At 41.5% G+C, this 26,905-nt stretch overlaps 1 protein-coding gene across 4 annotated transcripts; it reads right to left on the reverse strand.

Annotated features, from left to right (window-relative positions):
• Positions 1 to 688: 688 nt before the first annotated feature.
• On the reverse strand, positions 689 to 19,004 carry LOC135528117 (sodium-coupled neutral amino acid transporter 3-like). 4 transcript variants are annotated; one of them, XM_064956948.1, is made up of 16 exons: positions 18,831 to 19,004; positions 11,825 to 11,984; positions 11,009 to 11,081; positions 10,778 to 10,893; positions 9,925 to 9,998; positions 9,204 to 9,296; positions 8,501 to 8,582; positions 7,549 to 7,631; positions 7,241 to 7,299; positions 6,104 to 6,232; positions 5,725 to 5,804; positions 3,786 to 3,886; positions 3,538 to 3,662; positions 2,471 to 2,615; positions 2,145 to 2,248; positions 689 to 1,931 (listed from the first exon to the last, which is right to left on the reverse strand). In XM_064956948.1, exons 2-16 carry the CDS (start codon positions 11,881 to 11,883, stop codon positions 1,827 to 1,829), a joined length of 1,428 nt encoding a protein of 475 aa, XP_064813020.1. In that variant the 5' UTR covers positions 11,884 to 11,984; positions 18,831 to 19,004; the 3' UTR covers positions 689 to 1,826. The 4 variants fall into 4 exon arrangements, with proteins under 4 accessions (XP_064813020.1, XP_064813021.1, XP_064813023.1 ...); XM_064956949.1 differs by lacking the exon at positions 18,831 to 19,004 and adding an exon at positions 16,669 to 16,775; XM_064956951.1 differs by lacking the exon at positions 18,831 to 19,004 and adding an exon at positions 15,973 to 16,159.
• Between the last annotated feature and the right edge of the window lie 7,901 nt (positions 19,005 to 26,905).

The following is a 26,905-nucleotide window of genomic DNA, read 5'->3' on the forward strand; positions in this document are numbered from 1 at the left end:
TTAAAATATAAAAGGGATGCAAAGGGAACTCTTTTCGTGGGAACAACCCACCTATTTCAATAGCACCAGCATAATAAATGTCACAAATGTGACAGATTGAAGGAAAAGCAGCCAACCAGTGCTCAGCATATGTGGGAACTCCTTCCATGTGAAGCTGATTGAGATTATGCCAAGAGTGTGCAAAGCTGTCATGAAGGCTACTTTGAAGATTCTAAAATCTAAAATATTTTTGGATTTGTTTAACACTTTTTTGGTTACTACATGATTCCATGTGTTATTTCATAGTTTTGATGTCTTCACTATTGTTCTACAATGTAGAAAATAGTTGTAAAAAATGTTTTAAAAAACCTTGAATGAGTAGGTGTCCAAACTTTTGACTGGCACTGTATATTTATTTATATTCTGGACTCTGACATTGCTCGTTCTGATATTGTTTGTTTTGATATGTTTAGCATTTTTTAAACAGCTGAAACAGATTTTTCCTGCAATCTACAACCATAATATTTATGCTTAATTCTGTGTGGGGGAAATGTGTATGTTTTTCTGCATATCTAAGCATACCTCTTGAGCTGTTTTTTTAAAGAAACTAAATATGCTTCTTAGCACATTGCTAAATCTGGGTAAAAGATGGAAAGGAATTGTACTGAGTCTTATTCAGTACAATGAGTTATTGCTTGCTTTTTAAAAAAAGTCTACCAACCTTGCCAGCAGGCATACCAGTTAGGCTATTTAGACAAGCTAGCTAATCTAACTAGCTAGTTATAACTTTAGGACATGGGGAACCTATATGGGCTAGCTAAAGCCAATAAAATTGCTAAGTGGCTGGTAGTATTACAAAAAACAACAACATTTTTAAACAGGACAAATCTGAGAGGGCACACACCTCTGGTTATTGTTCTGCTAGATATGGCTGCATAGTTGGAGCTAGAAGCATAAGCATTTCACTGCACCTGTGATAACATCTGCAAAACTGTGTTCGTGAACAATAAACTTTGATTTGATAACTGAAAAAGGTGAGTAAATGCATTACTTGGCATCAAGCAACATGGTCAAATTTAAATAGTTAGACCATGCTGAAAAGTGATGGATTTATCATTAGTGGCTCATTTTGTTTTCAAATGTTCTGCAGCTACTGAGAAAAACTGTACACTACCAGTCAAATACCTAGAGAAATATAGCTGAAATTACATTCAATAAACAAATCTACGGATAGTGTAATGACATAAAAGTAAATCCATTGTAGAATAACATTTTCTTCTCTTCTCCTTAAAGCTGGTTGATTAAACCACCGTTGATATTTGATCAAGAAACAACAGTGGGGTGAATTGTTTGGCAGTTGGGTAGGGAGGGAAGCCTGACAGTTAAAGAGATCCAGTCTCTTTGTATAGAGAAAATTAACCCCTCCCATCTTCTTCTATCTCTGTCACTTTTGTTTTACACCAGATGCTCTTCATTCGAGGTACTAGCTTAATGGCTTTTGACACACGCAGCAAGTAGTGGTTTAGGGGTTTCCATGGGCAACACCCTCATCAGCACCTCTGACACTGTCTGGGTGACATCTCTGACTAGAACGTCTTCCATAAAGAAAGTGACATCACTGGGTTCCTCAAAGACCAGCCTCCATGGAAGAGTAGCATGTCCTTTTGATGTGAATTGGTGGGGAAACGATCTTACCATGACGCAGGTATGGTAAGACTCATGATGATGTGGGTCCAGCCTTTCGACCGTGTTTGATCCTTCTCACAATCCAGACGTGATCAAGAAGTGGCACGGTGACAGGGCATGCTGCTGTGTGGCATTTGGACCCATATGTCAACAGATGTGCTCTAATGGCCACCTCCAGCTCGTTTCTCTCCGGTCGTCCAGTCGATGATGATGAACGTCAGGCTCATAGACATGAAGATGAAGCCCATGGCTGTAAAACAGGCAGCCTGAAACCAGCCAGAGAAAGAGTTGTTGGAATTCACCTTAGTCATGAACGTAAAAAAAAAAAAAGATCTTGACACAAACCGGGGTTTCGGAAGTTCTTTCCAGAACCCATTGTGATACCACCCAAACACTCTGAAAACCTGAGGATTGTGTGGAGAGTTTTAACAAACATGTCTCGACAATGGCAGGAAAATGAATGTCATGTGGAAACCTACCGTGATCTTTGGTCTTGACTTCATTGGTTCTTGTTCGGTGGGAACAATGCGGAGGTAGAATAATCCTGGGAGGATGAAGATCAGACTAGGTGCAGTGGTGGCCCCTGGACAGCCAAATGAGACAATGAGTTAGTCCACTGGTAAGTACTCTTGATTGAGGCATATTTAATGTAAACGGTCCTTCCTGTAGTGTTCAGGGTGATGAGGAGACATGGCATGTCAGGTTGATTGGTGAGTATGTAGAGAAAAAGCATCTGAGGCTAGATGGCAAGAACTGTTGTAACCTACACTCATGAGCATATGAGTGCTTTTTTTCGGAGTCTCACCAATGATGCCAAAGATATCTCGGATATTGGGCACAATGATTACAAGAACGTTGACCACGAAGAGGAGACACAGGGCGATGGTGATGTGGCGTGCCCAGTGGAAGGGTTTCTCTGGGAACAGGAGCTGGAGAATGGCTCTGCGAATCTGGAGAGAAAGAGGACTCAGGGGAGTATCTACAGTGAAACTTGCAACATGGCTGTCGAGTGTCAGTTATGAGGTATGTTTAAAGTCAACCTAAACTAAAAACACAATTGATTAAATTATATTCCATACACTTTCCTACCAATACCAACTCTGGGTTAAACAGAGATTATAGGATGTACTGTACAAGCCAGCATCAGTTGTTCTAAGCATGCCACAGTAGCTTAACATTTAGAGAGAAATTCATATATACAGTATCTAGGCTATGTTAGTTTTGAAATGCAAACAATATTTGAAATGCAAAACATTGGAAGCTTCCTTAGAAATACAGTAATAATAGCAGGGGTTCCCAAACTTTTTGGGGCCGGAGATCTCGTGATAGCAAATTCATCAGGAACCCCTTAAAATCAGAACACAACTCCGACTTCAGAGTGCGATAAAAATAGCATTCCGGGCAAACCAAGCCTCGGGCCCTGGGAAATAACATTTTAAAAGGCCTCTTTGCAATGGAGAGGAAAATGAGTTAAGGTAATTTCCTGCAGAGAGACAATTTTGCAGTTTTAAAGCTTAAACTAGAGTGCATTTATGTTCAAAATGACAATTTTACAAAATACAAGAAACTTGAGTTGAAAACTGGATCATTGATGGAGTACTGTGGATCCCTGTGAGCCTCCCAAGCCCAACTGTGCATCTAAGGGTAGCCTATATTGTAGATTAATAATATTGCAGTGTATTGTATTGCACCCTCTAAACTTCTTTCACAGACCCATTAGCCAAATGTGCTTTATCTGTTGTTGCTAGCAATATTTATTTAGAATAAAAATATATCTTGGCGCAGAACCCCCTGTAGTACCAGGGTGGTTCCCAGTTCAGGAACCACTGAATTAGAGTAAGGTAATTAGAGCTAATGAGAGGAGGCTCTTACAGGAAAGAGGACCACAGGGACAGTAAGGGTGACTGCCACCAGCACGGCAACACGCACACACAGGATCAGGGTGTCCAGAGGGTCCACTTTGCTGTAGGTGTGCAGGAGCTCAGATTCCGTGTTCACTGCATAAATATATATATATATATGCACACACACACAAATTGAGTATCTTTTGAAATTCTGAAATCAATATTTTTTTCTGCAGCGTGAATACGACTAAAGCCGTCTTGAAGCCCTGGTCTTACCGTAGAAGGTGAGGTAACCAAAGATGGCAGTGAGGAGGTACATGACGAACATGCCCATGATGGACACATTAGCAATCCCTTGCATGCGCCTCTTGGTTGCGCTTTGGTGGAAAAGAAAGCAGTTTTTTTGTCTATTAATGAGGTAGAGGGATTACACGACTAATGTTACATTTATTAAATTAAAAATGTCCCTTGATTTAATCAAAAGCCAACAGGTGTGCAGTTGAAGTCGGAAGTTTACCTTAGCCAAATAAAACTGAGTTTAAATGTTTCACAATTCTTGAATTTAATCCTAGTAAAAATACCCTGTCTTAGGTCAGTTAGGATCACCACTTTATTTTAAGAATGTGAAATGTCAGAATAATAGTAGTGAGAATGATTGATTTCAGCTTTTATTTCTTTCATCACATTCCCAGTGGGTCAGAAGTTTACATTCACTCAATTAGTATTTGATAGCTTTGCCTTTAAATTGTTTAACTTGGGTCAAACATTTTAGGTAGCCTTCCACAAGCTTCCCACAGTAAGTTGGGTGAATTTTGGCCCATTCCTCCTGACAGAGCTGGTGTAACCGAGTCAGGTTTGTAGGCCTCCTTGCTCGCACACGCTTTTTCAGTTCTGACCACAAATGTTCCATGGGATTGAGGTCAGGGCTTTGTGATGGCCACTCTAATACCTTAACTTTGTTGTCCTTAAGCCATTTTGCCACAACTTTGGAAGAATGCTTGGGGTCATTGTCCATTTGGAAGACCCATTCGCGACCAAGCTTTAAATTCCTGACTGATGTCTTGAGATGTTGCTTCAATATATCCACATCATTTTCCTCCCTCATAAGTTCATCTATGTTGTGAAGTGCACCAGTCCCTCCTGCAGCAAAGCACCCCCACAACATGATGCTTCCACCCCCATGCTTCATGGTTGGGATGGTGTTCTTCCACTTGCAAGTCTCCCCCTTTTTCCTCCAACCAAAATGATGGTCATTATGGCCAAACAGTTCTATTTCTGTTTTATCAGACCAGAGGACATTTCTCCAAAAAGTACGATCTTTGTCCCCATGTGCAGCTGCAAACCATAGTCTGGCTTTTTTTATGGCGGTTTTGGAGCAGTGGCTTCTTCCTTTCAGGTTATGTTGATATAGGACGTGTTTTACTGTAGATATAGATACTTTTGTATCGGTTTCCTCCAGCATCTTCACAAGGTCCTTTGCTGTTGTTCTGTGATTGATCTGCACTTTTCGCATCAAAGTACATTCATCTCAAGGAGACAGAACGTGTCTCCTTCCTGAGCAGTATGAAGGCTGCGTGGTCCCATGGTGTTTATACTTGCATACCATTGTTTGTACAGATGAACTTTGTACCTTCAGGCATTTGGAAATTGCTCCCAAGGATGAACCAGACTTGTGAATGTCTACCATTTTTCTTCTGAGGTCTTGGCTGATTTCTTTTGATTTTCCCATGATGTCAAGCAAAGAGGCACTGAGTTTGAACGTAAGCATTGAAATACATCCACAGGTACACCTCCAATTGATTCTAATTATGTCAATTAGCCTATTAAAGGCTTCTAAAGCCATGACATAATTTTCTGGAATTTTCCAAGCTGTTTAAAGGCACAGTCAACTTAGTGTATGTAAACTTCTGGAACTGTGATACAGTGAATTATCAGTGAAATAATCTGTAAACAATGTTGAAAAAATGACTTGTGTCATGCACAAAGTAGATGTCCTAACTGACTTGCCAAAACTATAGTTTGTTAACTTGACATTTGTGGAGTAGTTGAAAAACAAATTTTAATGACTCCAACCTAAGTGTGTGTAAACTTCCGACTTCAACTGTATGTGTTCTACTGTAAATTAGTATCGCTAAAGAAGGATAAAGGTCGTCATATCAACATGGTGATGTGTGAAGGGAACAAATTGGGGGTTCATATTGTTTTATGAACTTACTTTTTGAGTTCAGTGTAAATGGGAAGCACCTCAGGGTGACAAACAAAGGCGAACGCCAAGATGGGGATGGTATACGCCGTCTGAATACCATATAAAGGATAAGTTAAATTAGCAGCATTGCACAAGGAGTGCTTGAGTAAACTCACAAGACAGTGTGGACATTTGTGCCACGCTGGTTCTGCTCTGCTTCAATACACATTGACAACCAGTTGCACTGGCTGTAACATGATATGAGCATGGATGCACAAAGCCATTAGTATATTGAATGACATGTGCTCCAACTGCAAATAGCTCCTAACCTTATGTGGTTGTATTGTAGCAGAGTAAGAACCTAAGAGCAGAGGTGATGTGGAATAAACACTAAAACATATATTTTAACCTCCTGGTTTATGGTGAACATTTTTCCTTTGCACTGTCCCTCCTCTTCCATGGTGGTGTTGATAATTGTTGTGTGATTGCTGCCATTTGGCATCAGGGGGCAGGGGATGTTGAACTTCTTGTATATGACCTTGAGAGAGAGAGAGAAGGAGAGAGAGAAGCGGTGAGATGTCAGCAGAAACATAGCAGTCTTCCATAGCTGACAACCATGATCACATTTTTTATTCCTTTCTTAGAACCTTTATTTAACTAGGCAAGTCAGTTAAGAACAAATTCTTATTTACAATGTGCGCCACCCTATGGGACACCCAATCATGACCGTTGGTGATACAGCCTGGAATCAAACCGGGGTCTGTAGTGATGCCTCCAGCACTGAGATGCAGTGCCTTAGATCGCTGCGCCACTCGGGAGCCCAAGACCTATCTCTAGTTAACTTGTGAATTCCTGTCCAAAGCCTCATTCATTCTTCTGCTTTTGCTAATTGATCAAGGTCAACGATAGAATTTGTCACATTAACAATGTACCTTTCTGCAGTAAGGCATTTTAAACAACAACATGCACAGTAGTGTAATCTAGGATTGTGCTCAAGTATTCAAGCAACATTGAACAGTTTCAAACATTTTAACTTTTGTTTTAACATATTACAATATTAAAATAATAATTTGGCCAAATGTGGTTAATTTATGATGTTGCCCTCCCCCTTTTTCTTTGTATGTCAACATAATCAGACAATAACCCATTTCAGAAAGTTAACGTATCCATGTTCTTCGCTAATTTCACCATTGTACAACAAGGCCTGGCTGGCAGTGAGTATAGGAAACAGGAGCTAACATGAAATGTTTTGTGAGGTAGAGTGGCACAAGATATAAATATCTCCTCATAAATTGTCGAGGGCACATTAGTACCACAGTCTTTAGTCATGACTCATGCCCTAAGCTGTTAACACATTTAACACATTAACAATGGTAAAGAATCACTAAAAACAGAGCATGGACAATGGAAGTCCAATCATCAGGAGGTGAAAAGCATATGCCGCATCAGAATATAATATTGAAATGTATGATTGCTTGTATAATATATATTGTAATATAATACAGTATAGACATCCATCATCAGATGTCATCAGAAAGTCACTCACCGAGGAAAGGAAAAAGACCATGCAGGTGAGGGAGAAGCCACTGGTGTAACCCAAATACCCTGCAAGATGCAACCAAGGATTGTTACTACAACAACAACAACAAGCATCCCACATCCCAGCTGACAATGTTTGGTTTCCAGGACACGTCTGCTCCTGGCCTAAAATAGATCCTTCACAGAGCAGAGTCTATAGTCATTCAAATGTTTTGTTTTATGAATAAAGAGGCACTGACTGAAAGATTGACAGCCAGTGAGGTCATTAGCAGCCATGAGGAAAAGTCAAAGGTCATTATGAGGTCAGTCACATACCCAGTTGTCTCATCAGGGCAAGTGGGAGGATGACGCACACACTGACGATGATGATGAGGTAATTCCCATTCAGGAACCAATCTCTAATTTAAAACATAAACAAAAAAACAAAACGTAGCCAGACACAAAAGTTAATTAATTCTAGGTTCATTATGGCATGCAATGTAGACTATACTAGGAAACATACTGTTTAGGGGCAATTGATGCAATGTTAGGTAAAAATGGCTTGTGGTTCTGGTGGGATGGTGAATACGGTTTAGGGACCTGGGGGTAAGCACTGGAGTCCTGGGGATAGACGTAGGGATCGTAAGGTGCGGCATATTTTGCTGGGTCCATGTATAATGCATTAGCCATTCCTGGGTTTTAGCACCCAATATTGGGAGGGTGGACTAGTTTGGGGTGGCAGTGAAGAGGAATGAGGATGGTACAATGAACAGATAATAAAGATTAGATGGGGGTGAAAGTCCAGTCATAACTATAGGAGTTTAGCTCTGATTGGTTCCAGAGAGGAATCAATCAGGAAAGAGTGATCTGGGCTTATGGGGATTTTAACAGCTAGCTTGTTGCATGTTACACCCCGTAAATATTTGTATTTATTTAATTTATTTAACTAGGCAAGTCAGTTAAGAACAAATTCTTATTTACAATGACGGCCTACACCGGCCAAACCTGGACGATGCTGGGCCAATTGTGCGCCGCCCTATGGGACTCCCAATCACGGCTGGTTGTGATGTAGCCTGGAATCAAACCAGGGTGTCTGTAGTGACGCCTCAAGCACTGAGATGCAGTGCCTTGGACCACTGCGCAACTCAGGAGCAGTGTTTTTGTGGACAAGTAACCTTGTCAAGAAAAACTCCTGGCCTTAAACATACATCAGTAAGTGTGCCGAAGACAATAGTCCTCATGTTAGTTTGCTGCACTGAAAGGTGTGGAAAGGTGCTGCTCCACTTACCCAGTGTTTGATGACAAGCCCAGGAAGGCTTGAATGACCAGAGGTAACTCATACTTCACAATGAAGAGGTAACTGGACATTGCTGGAGGGGATTAAGCATATTTCAGAGCTGTTAACTTCTATTATCATAAGAAAACACAGACACACCCTGCTCATTTTACCTGTATTTTAGTTTTTCTAAAAATGCTTAGCAATATCACACAGACATTGGAGGAAAACTTTCTGTCAAGAACCACTAAAACATTTATGAGCCATTGTCACGACTTCGATAGAAGTCGAAGCCTCTCCTTGTTCGGCGGTGGTCGACGTCAGTGATTGTTTGTTATTCAGTGTTGAGTTGGTTTCTGTATTGGTGTGCGACAGATCCTTGTACCCACTTTATTTATTGTTACATTTAGTGTTTGGAGTGTGTTTTGTTTATTTGTTATTAAACACTCCATTACACTCAGTTTGATTCTCCTGTGCCTGACTTCCCTGCCACCTATACACACGACTCTGACAGCCATGAAATCCATGAGTGCAGTGAAGCCATGAGTGCATTTATATTTGCCCATGTGGTTCTCTTCAAAACAGATACTATGTGTTAGTGTTAGTGGGGGAATATATTACTGTATTAGAGGGGCAAAACGTTTTTGCACTTTTATGGACAGAGGGTCTTATTCAATCAAACTCAATGACCCAATTCCTCATCCTAGGTACTTACCACCAATGTTGTGAAAGGTTATAATGACACCCGCTGCTATTTTTCCTGGGTGTCCAAAAGCCCGGAAGCCTAGCTGTTCATACGCACGAATACCTGAACAGACAAATAAGATGTTAGTCTGTTAAAGAGTAGACATGGGACAGGATCTATATGCCATGACATTAGAAGACACTGTTATCTAAAGCAACAGTGAGTGCATACATTTTTGTATATGTGACACCAGCGAACCAACAACTACCAATTTACAGACAGCTTGGATCATATGGTGGATCCCTACTTTAGGTTTGTCTATAAAAAAAGCTGGGCATTTCTGTCAGGCATTTGTGTAGGGGTAGAATCACAGGTATTTGTGTAGGAGTAGAATCACAGGTATTTGTGTAGGGGTAGAATCACAGGTATTTGTGTAGGGGTAGAAACACAGGTATTTGTGTAGGGGTAGAATCACAGGTATTTGTGTAGGGGTAGAATCACAGGTATTTGTGTAGGGGTAGAATCACAGGTATTTGTGTAGGGGTAGAATCACAGGTATTTGTGTAGGGGTAGAATCACAGGTATTTGTGTAGGGGTAGAATCACAGGTATTTCAATGGTCCAAATGCAGAGGGAAAGTTTGTTGACAGAAAAGTAAGTTAACTTTTCTCATCTTGTTATGATTAACTTTGTGATTCAGCTTTCAATTTGTCTTTGATTCCTAAGGGTGATCCTAAGTAACACATACTCACCCACAACTCCAGCACTCTTAAGCAGGAGGTGAACCGAGTAGCTGGACAGGCAGGCGATACATGTCAATAGGATTCTGCAGAGCACAAACAACTGACTTAGAGGTTTTGGAAAGGTAAACAACATATTTCATTTCATGTGGATTCAGCCAATGTTAAAATAATGAATCCCATGTTCAGCCCACAGCTTCACAGATGCATCAAACAAACAAAGTAAACTCTACAAGAACAGGCTGCCCTCCTGTGACAGCAAATTGATTGGTACAAAACACAAATTATTTATTCATAAACATTTAAACAATTCTTGACTTCTGACTGGACCTGACGTGAATCTGAGCAACCCAACGTGCAAAGCATGCTGGGGAGCCATATCTGTGGTGTGCTCACACCCAAGCTATGATTCATCAGCCAACTCTTTGCTATATTCAACTCCTGAAATCTGATTTAGGAGTCCCATGTGTCTCAAATCTCACCATAAAAATGACATATGGACACACCAACGCACACCACTCTTCGCCACTGTTCTTTTAACCATTCAAGGACCGTAAATGTTAAACATTACGTTAGCTGACTACTTTTTCATATAATTTTTGTCAGGATTCCACTGTAGTGTTTTGGTAACATTGTTGCTATGCGGTGTGCAGTAACAGTGTATATCAAACCATTTTGAGAGGATCTGTGACCTTTTGACAACAACAAAAAATACAAGACAAATAATCCCCCCCCACCACCACCACACACAAGTTTTGTCCTGCCAAGAGCTGTGTAATATTTTACTTGGTGGGTGTGTGTGTACTAATTTGTCTGTTGTCACATCAATGAATCACATAGGGACATAATGTGTTGCTGTACTTACATAAAGAGAACGATGCCTGTGTTTGACATGGCGTACGACAGTCCCAGAATTCCACTCCCCATTATGGCGTTACTGAGGTTAAAGACGGACATTCCGAAAGAGGTTTTCCCCTCAAACTGCCAAGGCCACAAAGACATGAATGTCCGTTGTTATAACTCCTCATGATGACATTTCAGCATAAAAAGGATGACTGCCAGCTCCAAAGCTGTTGCCATAGTTCTTCATACTCACATCTGTAAACTGGGGCTTCTTGGTCCCATCACTCTTATGTGGTAACATCTCTTCCTCTTCCGCCCGCAGGATACTATGAAGTCAATCAAACCAAGGAAATATAAAAACTATAAGGTTAAACAACACTCAATTTCATCAATGTCCAACTTCAGCCAAGCATTATAGCATTATAATCCATTGGGTGCTTGAAAATGCTGTTCATGAAAGAGTACTGTATCCATTTAAGTGTTTAAAATGCATCTGAGGTAAACTAGTGTTTACAAAAAGCCTGGTATTTTTCCAGGTGTTCAACACATATATGATACCTTTTCTGCAAAACCCTAATGACAGTGGATTTCATTTAACTTGTTTAATCTGCTCAAAATAGCCGAACAAACATAACAATACATTTCTGTGCTAAAAAAAAACAGGGCAAAAATCTAGTTGAATCAACATTGTTTCCAAGTTATTTCAATAAAATAAATCAATGTAATGATGTTGAATCAATGTGGAAAATGTCATCTTTTTTTCTCCCAACTTCTAACCTAAATCAAATGTCATGGTGAAATGTTTTTTTGCTTCCATGTTGAATTTGCATTAGTTCACAACCACCACAAGACCATGTCAAACTAGACTGTAGACAATTCATCTACACAAACAGTGACAAATATAGGGTGGTAATAGTCTTGTCTGTCAGAAAATAAACACAAATATCCTTGGAATTTGTGGAATCTTGGTGGCCTTTTTGAAATCAAAACACTATCATGCACACAACTGGCGGAATGATATTATCATACATGCCAGGTAGCAATATGTGCAGTCAAAGAGGACACATACCCATTTTCCAAAGGGACGAAGCCATGGTGGTGACCATTTGATAGCTTTTGGAGTTCCATATGTTTTTTTGCTGATACAAAGAGGGCTGGGTGTGACTGATGGTTCTTCACTGACTGGAGGAAAACATTGAAGGATTCACAAGGAGGCCTAAAGTTCCAATCTGAAAAAAAGAGAAAAGATGTACCTTAGATAAATAAACAACTTATCTTTTGGATGTTATTCCAGATGATAGACAGAAAAACGTGAACAGTCAGGTTTGACGGTTTGAGGAATTTGCACGTTGCAAAGTGAAGCCTAGACTCTAGGGTAACTGTGGGAGTTGTCAACTTGTCTGTCACTATGGGACCACATGTCAGCTTCCCACCAGAGGAATCCATAGCACCACTCTCTCCCTGCATGTGTCATTTCATTTGACGGCTCAGGTTGCATTTCCAGTAATGAGACTCCTGTCTACTTTTGAATTCGTTCCAATAGAATTTCATTACTCTTTCAGTAGGGTTTGGTTTACTTGGCAGATCTACCTTGAAGTCCTTCTGCATACAACTCATAATTGATGTAACACTTTCCTCCATTACAAAATTAAGTGCAGATTGTTAGGGCCAGTTCTTTTTTTGTTTGAATCAACTCACGTTTCCCAGAAAAGGGATGTAAATCTGATATAAACTAAACCTGGAAGCACTGTGTTGCCATCACAGACTTTATTGTGAACACAAACTTTGTTGTACACTGTTATTTATCAATCTTTTATTTATCCAGGTGAGTGCCATTGAGGTAGGAATCTCTATTTAAGGAATCCCTGGTATTGGTTTAGGATTTCACTCTTGTTCATCTACACTGCAGTGTTACTAAAGTGTAAGATACCTACCAGCCTTATGCCAACTGGTGTGCCAGCTGGGATTTGACATCATTACAGATGAAACTGGCAAACAAGAAATGTCACAATTTGCTGAACAAATAGAGTCATATGAGGCTGCTTACATAACGCCTTCTGATACATTGACACAAGAATTACAGTGCCTTCAGAAAGTATACACACCCCTTGACATTATCCACATTTTGTTGTGTTACAGCCTAAATTTCAAATGGCTTAAATGTAGATGTTGTGTCACTCATCTACACACCCTATAATGTCAACGTGGAATTATGTTTTTATTTTATTTTAATTTTTACAAATTAATAAACAATGAAAATCTGAAATGTCTTGAGTCAATAAGTATTCAAACCCTTTGTTATGGCAACCTAAATAAATTCAGGAGTAAAAATGTGCTTAACAAGTCAAATAATAAGTTGCATGGACTAACTCTATGTGCAATAATTGTGTTTAACATTATTTTTGAATGACTACCTCATCTCTTTACCCCACACATACAATTATCTGTAAGGTCACTCAGTTGAGCAGTAAATTTCAAGCACAGATTCAACAGCAAAGACCAGCGAGTTTTTCCAATGCCTCGCAAAGAAAAGCAACTATTGGTAGATGCGTAAAAAAAAAGCAGACATTGAATATGGCTTTAAGCATGGTGAAGTTATAAATTACACTTTGGATGGTGTATCAATACAGCCAGTCACTACAAAGATACAAGCTTCCTTCCTAACTCGGCTATCAGAGAGGAAAGAAACTGCTCAGGGATTTCACCATGAGGCCAATGGTGATTTTAAACCAGTTACAGAGTTAAACCGCTGTAATAAGAAAAAACTGAGGATGGATCAACAACATTGTAGTTACTCAACAATACTAACCTAAATGACAGAGTGAAAAGAAGGAAGCCGGTACAAAATATAAATATCCTAAACATGCATCCTGTTTGCAATAAGGAACTAAAGAAAAACTGCCAAAAATGTGGCTAAGAAATGTACCTTTTGTCTGAATACAAAGCATCATGTTTGGGGCAAATCCAACACAACACATCACTGAGTACCACTCTTCATATTTTCAAGCATGGTGCATCATGTTATGGGCATGCTTGTCATCAGCAAGGAATAGTGAGTTTTTTTGGACAAAAAGAAAAAGAATCGAGCTAAGCACGGGCAAAGTCCTAGAGGAAAACCTGGTTCAGTCTGCTTTCCAGCAAACACTGGGAGACAAATTCACCTTTGAGCAGGACATTAACCTAAAATGCAATGCCAAAAATACAATGGGGAGAACAAGTATTTGAAACACTGCCGATTTTGCAGGTTTTCCTACTTACAAAGCATGTAGAGGTCTGTAATTTTTATCATAGGTACACTTCAACTGTGCGAGCCAGCAGTTGACATGTATTGACTCAGGGGGTTGAATACTTATCTAATCAAAAATATATTTGTGCTTTATTTTCCATTAATAAAAATGTTACATTTAATTTTGTGTGGATCGTTGACATTTAAAAAAGAAATTGTATCCAATTTAATCCCTAATTGTAACACAACAAAATGTGGAAAATCTTAAAGGGGTGTGAATACTTTCCGAAGGCACTGTGTACAACAGGATAAGGCATGTGGTCCTTTATCAAGCTTTGTCAGTTGTGTTTGCCCACTGACAAGGCAATGTTGTATTTTGTTATCTTATAGCTAGGCTACTTTTGTTCTCAGTGTGCTGTATTACATACAATAGTCTTTTCATTCAAAAACATGGTCTGACTAGCCAAAGAAAATATCCAAGTATATCTGAACTTTCAACGTGTAGGCCTATCCATAACTCATGACTAATGTTCTTTGTTACCCCCACACAAAATGTTGGTCTATTTTATTATGGCTTGAAAGTACAACCAACATACAGTATATTGGATAAAAGCAGCCATATATCATAGTTACTGCTTTTGAAAGTAAGCTTTTCTTTTTGACCTTTACCATAGAAAACATTACTGCTTCTTGCAACTTTAAGAAACTGTGTTGCACAATGACCCTCTAGAGGAAAGATGTGTTTTCCAGTACAAGTGATGTGGGATGTTGGAATTCACATTTAAATGCACGCCAGAAGTGTTATTAAACCCTGGGATGGATACGTGGCTCACTGGGTCCAGAGATGCAGTTTGGAGTAAATCCAGGTTTTTACCACCAGTTGCTAGAGACATCAGCCTTGTAGCCGACCATGTCAAACGTGAGTTTGATAAGGTTCGACCACTCTGACATCACATGACACATCATGTGCTTTTCAAACGTGACTTTTTCTGAGAGACACATGAGGATTGGATATGATTAGATGATTTGTCAGAATGTGACTTCTGATGACTCATACTCAGGTCACACTTTATTTGGATAGTCCGGATAGTCCATCTGTAGATGCTCTACAGATGGTCATACTATCAACAAACTACCTGTTGTTAAGCAACTGTTGATAAGAAACCTGTTAAGGTTACAGTTAGGGTTAGGATTAGAATAAGGGTTAGGGTAAGGGTTAAGGTTAGAGTTACGGCTAGGGCCAAGGTTAAGGTAAGGGTTAAGGTTAGGGTTAGGATAAGAGTTAAGGTTAGGGATAGGGATAAGGTTTAGTAGATAGTTAGTTGAAATGTTACTGATAGTCTGTAGAGCATCTACAAATGGACTATCCAAATAAAGTGTTACCCTTTGATATCAAATCAAATTTATTTATATAGCCCTTCTTACATCAGCTGATATCTCAAAGTGCTGTACAGAATGGGTATGGGTAAATTGATATGGGTAAATTTATATATACTCAAATTATGTCCTATGGGGCAACTCTAGTTTCTATATCAATAATAACCAACAAGTTTCATCATCAGCCAAATGTAAAGTGATAAATGTTACCTATATAACATATACAAATATGTAATCCAGCACATATCATACTACACACAAAATAAAATACTTGCCACAGATGTGTGATTGGTTTGGTTATGCAGTTTGTAATAGAAATATTATGTAGCAGCTCAGTTTGAAAGCCAGTGAGATTTGTGGGAGCCTGCGTCTCATGTGTTCTATCGACAGCGATGCTAAACCATAATTCAGGAAACAATGTCTTGCGAGGAAATGTGTGATAAAATAACATCAAAGTCCTGATATAACTATTACTGTGATATTACATTTAGATAAGGATTAAGAAAAAAAATGAATATATCTGCAGAGCCTAAACCTTGATAGAAAGGACACCAACATTTAGAAAAGCCATGTGTGAAATCACACCAGTTCAATGGAAAAAATAACTCACATACATTTTGTGTCTGCCGCAGAATGTCACCATTATTTTCTAAAGGTCCAATGCATCTGTTTTTATCTAAATGTTAAATCATTTCTGGGTAACAATTAAGCACCTTAATGTAATTGTTTTTAATCAAAATTGTAAAAAATTAAGAAAAATAGCTTCTTCACAAAGAGCAATTTCTCAAGAAAGAATTTTGCTAGGACTGTCTGGGAGTGGGGAGGGGTAAACGGAAAACTGTCTGTTATTGGCAGAGAGGTTTGGAATTCTCTTTCTTATTGGTCTATTAAGAAGGCAGGCCAAAACGACATGCCACAAAAACAGGCTGAGATTTCAGACTTCAAAACAGCTCTGATTTCAAACAGCTCTTATACTAAAGAGCATTATCATAATTTTCACAATTTCACAGTATTATTCCAACCTCGTAGTGTGGAAATATATATAAAACACAGAAAAATCTAGTTTTTGACTGCACTTGGTCTTTAACAAATCTACTAAACCCCCCAACACATTTTTCATTCGGAACTGATAGACATTAGACCAGAAGAGGTCATGTACTTCAGACTAGCTGTCGCCATTGGCGTCGGCTAATGGGGATCCTAATAAATCAAAAAATCCTTACACACACCTCCCCTGAGAGAACTGGTTATGCTAATACAGATAATGTAGCTCTTAACCTATACCAGGCAGATTTTTATTAACAACTTACCCCTTTTAAAAACAGTTCATTTTTCAGTGTACTAAGATCCGATTCAGGTAACAATCTATCCACACTCTCTAGTGAGTCAGTCAGTCAGTCAGTCCGTCTATATATTATTTACTTAACCTTCTCAGCACCCAGTTGAAGCCCTTCGGAAAGAGTGAGTGTAGCAAGAGATAAAGAGAACGATAGAGAAGAGGAGATAAAGGGAGAGTGGGAGTTTTCAGTTACAGTTTATTTAGTAATACCACTTCACTATTTATTTTCCATAAATCTTTAATGCTCAAAATATTTAAAGTCTGTGTTTGTGTGTGTGTGTGTGTGTGGGGGGGGGCTGCAGTTCCCACACCCATTCCACCAACATTCCTTTCTCTGTCTCTCTTCCTTTTCACATTTCTACATTGCTATGTTACATGTATGATTTTTCTCCTCGCTAAGTCGCTCCCTCTTCGGCTAAAATCTTTATTCTAATGCTTGAAGAGCCCCTGGCAAGAAGGGTTGGGCAAGCACATTCTTGCATTGCGTCTTGGGAATCAAACTCCAGAATGTCTTTCTACTGTGTTATCATTTCACACCAACACAAAATGTTTCTAAAAAAAATCAACACTCAACCATCACCACTAGTACAAACAAACACACACACAAATGTACTGGTGACCCATGCACACACACGCATGCACACAAACACACATGATCTATTTCTAAACATATTATCTACATTGCAATGGTCTTTCGTTGAAATGTAGTCTTTTTCTGATGTTTATGTTGGATGTTTTAGGAAGTTAAAAAGAGGATCTCAGGTTAAAAAGGTCTAAAATTAAAGAGGTATTTCTGATAAAATGTCTGTTTTAATATTTAGATGAAAAGCTAAACAAGCTAGGTTTCTTATATGATGGATTATTGACTGAGCTATAAATTATGTTCTCTAATGGTAAGATCAACTGATTCTTGCATTTATTAGACAAAGTGAAAAAATGGGTTTCTTGCTCAAACAACTGAAGTAGCCAGCTAACGCGCTTGCTTATAGTTGCACTAGGGTCGGCTTCGGTAGCAGAAGCCAAAGCAACCATTTTGTAAGGTTTGTGTTAGCTAATCAGCTCCTTTGTTGTTCAACGTGATGTGCCATTCCATAATAGCTGCCGTTGCTACTGCTAGCTAGCATGAGGACGAAAACGGCAGTTTACTTCAAAACGTTCAATCTTCTCGTTGTAACAGTTGGAATAATCGGACAAAATCAGAGTACAACACATTTGTCATCCCTTGATTGAAGTACATTTTCCGAGCGATATCTCACCCCGCGCTCCGTGGTCTCTTATTATACACAGGAATGCTGTCAGACCCCAGTGCAGCTGTAAGGAAGTGGGTTGGATCTGCTGGCTAACAACTGAAGTAGGAGGCACTCCATTGGACACTAGTGTGCAGTAGACACTCAATTATAAAAATAGAGTTTATTACAGATCCATAGTGAAAAACAAACTGATATTTCAGTCCGAGGCTTTTGCATTTGCAGACAAAGAATGAGTTCAGGATCCATGAGTGGTGGGTTTGATTCACGTTAAAAAACAGTGAGACCAGAAAAATATTAATCAATCATTACACTTAACTATAAAACATGATGTTCTGAGCAATTCCCTAAATATATTATCAGTCACACAAAGGAGACAGTGGCCACTGAATGTGTTTGTCAGTTGGTGCAGTTACTCCTGTGAGCTCACTACTTATCACGCTGTCTGTCTTTGACCTTTCTAAATTGACTAATTCAGACCAGTGTTCCAACAATTCATATATATATATATATATATATATATATATATATATATATATCCACATACATGACACTGCGCAGGGAAAATGTAATCATAAAACTGAATTATTCAAATAATGTTGTGGAAATCAAATTAAGTAGTACTACTGACAATGACAAGTTCCACTATGCTACCTCACAATGCTACCTCACTGACAATGACAAATTCCACAATGCTACCTCACAATGCTATCTCACTGGCAACGACAAATTCCACAATGCTACCTCACAATGCTACCTCACAAGAATCCCTACCGATGTCCACCAGTGGAATTTCAATGGTATTTTACCCTTGTTGTCAAGTTCCTGCTATGACCCACACGTGGCATAGCAATACATTGAGCAGAATAAAGGAATGTTCTATTACCTTCAGATGCAGAGAACGTAGAGTTTCAAAGACAGAGAGTAAGTGAAGTGTGTCCTGAGAAGAACAGATGTTGTCTTGGCCAAGGTGTTGTTTTGCCCAATTGGAATTGGCTTGAGTTTATAGCCAAGAAGAAAGAGCAGAGTGTCTGCTAAGAGTAAGGGAGAGGGTTCGGGGGCGAGCACATATAGAGGAAAAGGCACTAAAAGGGAGGGTTGTTCAAAATGATGGTCTCAAGTTTCTTATGATGTCACACATGCTCACTACTTTGCTGCTGTCAAAACCAGGCGGTCAGTGGCCTTTTCTCACATCAATTGCTCCATTGGGAATCTATCACATTTGGAGGAGGCACACTCAGATACACTAGACCCATTGAAGTCTGCTGATAGGACAACAAGTCATTCTTACATGCCCCCCTTTTCCAAAAAACTGGCAACATTGGAAATAAATATGTTTAGGTGATCAACCTCTGGTTGCTTAAGAGTCCAGCCCATTGCTATGAGTTACATCATGCCCACGTATGAATTACAGTGGAAAGGAAAGGTAAACCCCAAGGCTACATGAAGCTAAACTCAGAACTCCTGAAAGCAGTCAAACGTTTTAAACTCAATAGAGTCGTTAAGACAATGCTGCATCCAAACACCAGATGGCAGAAAATGAAAGTACTCCCATGGTTGTCATTCTGATTCTGATGAATCAGGGATAGTGACTTTTGTAAATGTGTTTGTCACTAGAAATATCTGCATTAAAAAATGTATATAAAGTTTTGGACCCATAACATCTGAGATTTGCTGAAGAAAAAAACTACACTGTTTATAACGGTTTAGCGGTGATGAGGGTGCTGCAGCACACTGAACAATCAGAAGAAAAAATATATATAAATAATTTGTGGTCACACCCAATGATGTGTATAAATCTTGGATGACTGACAGAGGGCACCATCTTGGCACCCCTCTATTGTAAAAAAAAAAAGATTTTGGAAGCTATAGAAATACATTTATTAATGTCTACATTCGTTTTTTGACACACATATTACACACACCTTAATCCATACTTTTAAATTATATTATGTGAGTTACATATAAAAAATATATAAAACATTTTCCTTGAAGTATTTATTTTAGAGAGTACTAATGTTACTGTCCCCACTACAACAACAAAAATACTTAAATACATGTAATTTTGTCCTTTAATTTAAATACTGTAGAATTCCATTAATTCCTATGGAGGACTGCTCCGACTGGGGAGTGCCAATATGGCCGACAGGTGGCTTCAAAGCCTCACCACCTCCCTTCAAGATACACGTGACCCACTCTAAATGACGCAATCGCCATTGCACTGCACACTGCCCTCACCCACCTGGACTTAAGGAATGCATATGTGAGGATGCTGTTTCTTCAACTACAGCTTGACCTTCAATACCATTAGTGCCCTCTAAGCTCACCACAAAGCTCACGGCCCTGGGACTGAACTCCTCCCTATGCAACTGGGTCCTGGACTTCGAATAAGAAAGAAATGTTAAGAAAGTATTTACTCAAATAAACTGAAGTAAAAAATAAACAGACCAAATTAAAAATCTATAAAAAATAAATAAAAAATAACTGATAATTATGGCGCAACAATAAAATAACACAGAGTCAATGTGCAAGGTCACCGGTTAGTCGAGATAATTTGATTAGCTGTTCAGGAGTCTTATGCTAGAAGCTGTTAAGAAGCCTTTTGGACCTAGACTTGGGGCTCCAGTACCGCTTGCCATGCAGTAATAGAAAGAACCATCTATGGTGGCTGGAGTCTTTGGCAATTTTCGGGCCTTCCTCTGACACCACCTGGTATAGAGGTTACGGATGGCAGGAAACTTGGCCCCAGTGATGTACTGGGCCGTATGCACTACCCCCTGTTGTGCCTTGCGGTCGGAGGCTGAGCATTTGCCATACTAGGCGATGATGAAACCAGTCAGGATGCTCTCGATTGTGCAGCTATAGAACTATTTGAGGATCTGAGGACCCATGTGTCACGCCCTGACCTTGGAGATCCTTTTTATGTCTCTATTTTGGTTTGGTCAGGGCGTGAGCTGGGGTGGGCATTTCTATGTGTTGTGTTTCAATGATTTTCTACCTCTATGTTTTGGCCGGGTATGGTTCTCAATCAGGGACAGCTGTCTATCGTTGTCTCTGATTGGGAACCATACTTAAGTGCCTTTTCTCCCACCTGTCTTGGTGGGAAGTTGACATTCTTTATGGCACTTAGCCTTAAGCTTCACAGTTTTGTTTGTAGTGTGTATTGTTTTGTTCTGCGTCTTTTTCTTAATAAGAACATTTTTAAGAACATTTTTTATTATTTTTTATTTCACCTTTATTTAACCAGGTAGGCAAGTTGAGAACAAGTTCTCATTTACAATTGCGACCTGGCCAAGATAAAGCAAAGCAGTTCGACACATACAACGACACAGACTTACACATGGAGTAAAACAAGCATACAGTCAATAATACAGTATAAACAAGTCTATAAACGATGTGAGCAAATGAGGTGAGATAAGGGAGGTAAAGGCAAAAAAGGCCATGGTGGCAAAGTAAATACAATATAGCAAGTAAAACACTGGAATGGTAGATTTGCAGTGGAAGAATGTGCAAAGTAGAAATAAAAATAATGGGGTGCAAAGGAGCAAAATAAAAAATAATAATAAAAAAATACAGTAGGGAAAGAGGTAGTTGTTTGGGATAAATTATAGGTGGGCTATGTACAGGTGCAGTAATCTGTGAGCTGCTCTGACAGTTGGTGCTTAAAGCTAGTGAGGGAGATAAGTGTTTCCAGTTTCAGAGATTTTTGTAGTACGTTCCAGTCATTGGCAGCAGAGAACTTGAAGGAGAGGCGGCCAAAGAAAGAATTGGTTTTGGGGGTGACCAGAGAGATATACCTGCTGGAGCGCGTGCTACAGGTGGGTGATGCTATGGTGACCAGCGAGCTGAGATAAGGGGGGATTTTAGGGTCTTGTAGATGACATGGAGCAAGTGGGTTTGGCGACGAGTATGAAGCAAGGGCCAGCCAACGAGAGGGTACAGGTCGCAATGGTGGGTAGTATATGGGGCTTTGGTGACAAAATGGATTGCACTGTGATAGACTGCATCCAATTTGTCGAGTAGGGTATTGGAGGCTATTTTGTAAATGACATCGCCGAAGTCGAGGATTGGTAGGATGGTCAGTTTTACAAGGGTATGTTTGGCAGCATGAGTGAAGGATGCTTTGTTGCGAAATAGGAAGCCAATTCTAGATTTAACTTTGGATTGGAGATGTTTGATGTGGGTCTGGAAGGAGAGTTTACAGTCTAACCAGACACCTAGGTATTTGTAGTTGTCCACGTATTCTAAGTCAGAGCCGTCCAGAGTAGTGATGTTGGACAGGCGGGCAGGTGCAGGCAGCGATCGGTTGAAGAGCGTGCATTTAGTTTTACTTGTATTTAAGTGCAATTGGAGGCCACGGAAGGAGAGTTGTATGGCATTGAAGCTTGCCTGGAGGGCTGTTAACACAGTGTCCAAAGAAGGGCCAGAAATATACAGAATGGTGTCGTCTGCGTAGAGGTGGATCAGAGACTCACCAGCAGCAAGAGCGACATCATTGATGTATACAGAGAAGAGAGTCGGTCCAAGAATTGCATCCTGTGGCACCCCCATAGAGACTGCCAGAGGTCCGGACAGCAGACCCTCCAATTTGACACACTGAACTCTATCAGATAAGTAGTTGGTGAACCAGGCGAGGCAATCATTTGAGAAAGCAAGGCTGTCGAGTCTGCCGATGAGGGTGTGGTGATTGACAGAGTCAAAAGCATTGGCCAGATCAATGAATAGGGCTGCACAGTAATGTTTCTTATCGATGGCGGTTAAGATATTGTTTAGGACCTTGAGCGTGGCTGAGGTGCACCCATGACCAGCTCTGAAACCAGATTGCATAGCAGAGAAGGTATGGTGAGATTCGAAATGGTTGGTAATCTGTTTGTTGACTTGGCTTTCGATGACCTTAGAAAGGCAGGGTAGGATAGATATAAGTCTGTAGCAGTTTGGGTCAAGAGTGTCCCCCCCTTTGAAGAGGGGGATGACCGCAGCTGCTTTCCAATCTTTGGGAATCTCAGATGACACGAAATAGAGGTTGAACAGGCTAGTAACAGGGGTGGCAACAATTTCGGCAGATAATTTTAGAAAGAAAGGGTCCAGATTGTCTAGCCCGGCTGATTTTTAGGGGTCCAGATTTTGCAGCTCTTTCAGAACATCAGCTGACTGGATTTGGGAAAAGGAGAAATGGGGAAGGCTTGGGTGAGTTGCTGTAGGGGATTTTTTTTATTTGACCATTATTTTACTAGGCAAGTCAGTTAAGAACAAATTCTTATTTTCAATGACGGCCTAGGAACAGTGGGTTAACTGCCTGTTCAGGGGCAGAACGACAGATTTTGTACCTTGTCAGCTTGGGGACTTGAACTTGCAACCTTTCGGTTACTAGTCCAATGCTCTAACCACTAGGCTACCCTGCCGCCCCAGCAATGCCTTTGACCGGGGTAGAAGTAGCCAGGTGGAAAGCATGGCCAGCCGTAGAAAAATGCTTATTGAAATTCTCAATTATAGTGGATTTATCAGTGGTGACAGTGTTTCCTGTCTTCAGTGCAGTGGGCAGCTGGGAGAAGGTGTTTTTATTCTCCATGGACTTTACAGTGTCCCAGAACTTTTTTGAGTTAGTGTTGCAGGAAGCAAATTTCTGCTAGAAAAATGTACGCTCACCAAGCTGTACCTTGGTCCGCACCTTTCAACAGCCGTGACACCATGCCAAATCTTTTCAGTCTCCCGAGGGGGAATAGGCGTTGTCGTGCCCTCTTCATGGCTGTCTTGCTGTGTTTGGGCCATGATAGTTTGTTGGTGATTTGGACACCAAGGAACTTGAAGCTCTCAACCTGCTCCACTACACCCCCGTGAAAATCGGCGTGTGCTCGGTCCTCCTTTTTCTGTAGTCTGCAATCATTTCCTTTGTCTTGATCACGTTGAGGAAGAGGCTGTTATCCTGGCACCACGCCTCCAGGTCTCTGACCTCCTCCCTATAGGCTGTCTCATCGTTGTCGATGATCAGGCCTACCACTGTTGTGTCATCGGCAAAGTTATGATGGTGTTGGAGTCGTGCTTGGCCATGCAGTCATGCGTGAACGGGGAGTAGAGGAAGGGACTGAGCACGCACCGCTGAGGGGCCCCTGTGTTGAGGATCAGCGTGGCATATGTGTTATTACCTACCCTTACCACATGGGGCGGCCCATCAGGAAGTCCAGGATCCAGTTGCAGAGGGAGGTGTTTAGTTGCAGGGTCCTTAGCTTTGTGATGAGCTTTGAGGGCGCTATGGTGTTGAACGCTGGGCTGTAGTCAATGAATAGCATTTTCACGTAGGTGTTCTTTTTGTCCATGTGGGAAAGGGCAGTGTGGAGTGCAATAGAGATTGCATCATCTGTGGATCTGGTCGGGCGGTATGCAAATTGGAGTGGATCTAGGGTGTCAGGTAATGTAGAAATGATATGATCCTTAACTAGCCTCTTAAAGCACTTCATGATGACAGAAGTGGGTGTTACGGGGCTATAGTAATTTAGTTCAGTTACCTTTGCTTTCTTGGGTACAGGAACAAGGGTGGACATCTTGAAGCAAGTGGAGACAGCAGACTGGGATAGGGAGAGATTGAATGAGTCCGTAAGCACTCCAGCCATCTGGTCTGTGCATGCTCTGAGGACGTGGCTAGGGATGCCGTCTGGGCTGGCAGCCTTGCGAGGGTTAACATGTTTAAAGATCTTACTCACGTCGGCCACAGAGCAGTTCTTGGGAGCGGGCCGCTTCGGTGGAACTGTGTTATTCTCAAAGTGTGCAAAGGTCTTTAGCTTGTCTGGGAGCAAGACGTCGGTGTCCGGGCGACGTGGCTGGTTTTCCCTTTGTAATCCGTGATTGTCTGTTGACCCTGCCACATTCGTATCATTTCTGAGCCGTTGAACTGTGACCTTACTTTGTCGCTGTACTGACGTTTTGCCTGTCTGATTGCCTTATGGAGGGAATAACTAAATCAAATCAAATTGGTTCCATACACATGGTTAGCAGATGTTATTGTGAGTGTAGCAAAATGCTTGTGCTTCTACTTCTGACAGTGCAGCAATATCTAACAAGTAATATCTAAAAACTCCACAACAGATATCTAATACACACAAATCTAAATAAAGGAATGGAATAAGAATATATAAATATACGGATGTGTAAAGGCGTTCTTCGTTTGTCGAAAGAGAGTCGGACCGAAATGCAGCGTGTTGGTTACTCATGTTTTTAATGAAACAATCGTGGTACATGAAATAACTGATACAAATACAAAAACAACAAAACGGAACGTGAAACCTAAGTACAGCCTGGTGAAACTACACAGAGACAGGAACAATCACCCACGAAATACACAGTGAAACCCTGACTACCTAAATACAGTTCCCAATCAGAGACAACGAGAATCACCTGACTCTGATTGAGAACCGCCTCAGGCAGCCAAGCCTATACAACACCCCTACTCAGCCGCAATACCAAATACTACAAACCCCAATACGAAGATACAATATATAAACCCATGTCACACCCTGGCCTGACCAAATATATAACGAAAACACAAAATACAATGACCAAGGCGTGACAGAACCCCCCCCCCCCCAAAGGTGCGGACTCCCGGACGGACCTCAAAACCATAGGGAGGGTCCGGGTGGGCGTCTGTCCATGGTGGCGGTTCCGGCTCGGGACGTGGACCCCACTCCATTAATGTCATAGTTCCTCCCCTACGCATCCTGGGATAATCCACCCTCGCCGCCGACCATGGCCTAGTAGTCCTCACCCAGAAACCCACTGGACTGAGGGGTAGCTCGAGACAGAGGGGCAGCTCGGGACAGAAGGGCAGCTCGAGACAGAGGGGCAGCTTGGGACAGAGGGGCAGCTCGGGACAGAGGGTCAGCTCGGGACAGAGGGGCAGCTTGGAACAGAGGAAGCCCAGCACTGAGAGGAAGCCCAGCACTAAAAGGAAGCCCAGCACTGAGAGGAAGCCCAGCCAGGCAGTTGAATCCGGCAGATCCTGGCTGGCTGGCAGTTCTGGCAGATCCTGGCCGACTCGCGGATCTGGAAGAGTCTGGTCGACTCGCGGATCTGGAAGAGTCTGGTCGACTGACGGATCTGGAAGAGTCTGGTCGACTGGCGGATCTGGAAGAGTCTGGCTGACTGGCAGATCTGGAAGAGTCTGGCTGACTGGCAGATCTGGAAGAGTCTGGCTGACTGGCAGATCTGGAAGCGTCTGGCTGACTGGCAGATCTGGAAGAGTCTGGCTGACTGGCAGATCTGGAAGAGTCTGGCTGACTGGCGGATCCTGGCAGACTGGCGGCTCTGGCTGCTCCATGCAGATTGACAGCTCTGGCGGCTTCTTGCAGACTGACAGCTCTGACTGTTCCATGCAGACTAACAGCTTTGGCAGCTCCTTGCCGACTGGCAGCTCCTTGCCGACTGGCAGCTCCTTGCAGACTGGCAGCTCCTTGCAGACTGGCAGCTCCTTGCAGACTGGCAACTCCATGCAGACTGGCAACTCCATGCAGACTGGCAACTCCTTGCAGACTGGCAGCTCCTTGCAGACTGGCAGCTCCTTGCAGACTAGCAGCTCCATGCAGACTGGCAGCTCTGGCTGCTCCAAGCAGACTGACAGCTCTGGCTGCTCCATGCAGACTGGCAGCTCTAGCTGCTCCATGCAGACTGGCAGCTCTGGCTGCTCCATGCAGACTGGCAGCTCCTTGCAGACTGGCAGCTCCTTGCAGACTGGCAGCTCCATGCAGACTAGCAGCTCTAGCTGCTCCGAACAGGCAGGAGGCTCCGGCAGCGCTGGAGAGGAGAAAGGCTCTGATAGCGCTGAACAGCCTCGAGACTCCGACAGCGCAGGAGAGAAGAAAGGCTCCGACAGCGCAGGAGAGGCGAGGCGCACTGTAGGCCTGATGCGTGGTGCTGGCACTGGTGGTATTGGGCCGAAGACACGCACAGGAAGCCTGGTGCGGGGAGCTGCCA

Source organism: Oncorhynchus masou, chromosome 33, assembly GCF_036934945.1.
Source record: "Oncorhynchus masou masou isolate Uvic2021 chromosome 33, UVic_Omas_1.1, whole genome shotgun sequence".
NCBI lineage: Eukaryota > Metazoa > Chordata > Actinopteri > Salmoniformes > Salmonidae > Oncorhynchus > Oncorhynchus masou.

Bases quoted from the DNA above. Each gene is read 5' to 3' on its own strand.
- LOC135528117 (XM_064956948.1), bottom strand. From the start codon at position 11,883: ATGGAACTCCAAAAGCTATCAAATGGTCACCACCATGGCTTCGTCCCT. The intron at 9,999-10,777 runs GTAAGTACAGCA...TGTGCTCTGCAG, and splicing joins ACAGGCATCGTTCTCTTTAT to AATCCTATTGACATGTATCG. The intron at 8,583-9,203 runs GTAAGTACCTAG...AATCCCCTCCAG, and splicing joins AACCTTTCACAACATTGGTG to CAATGTCCAGTTACCTCTTC.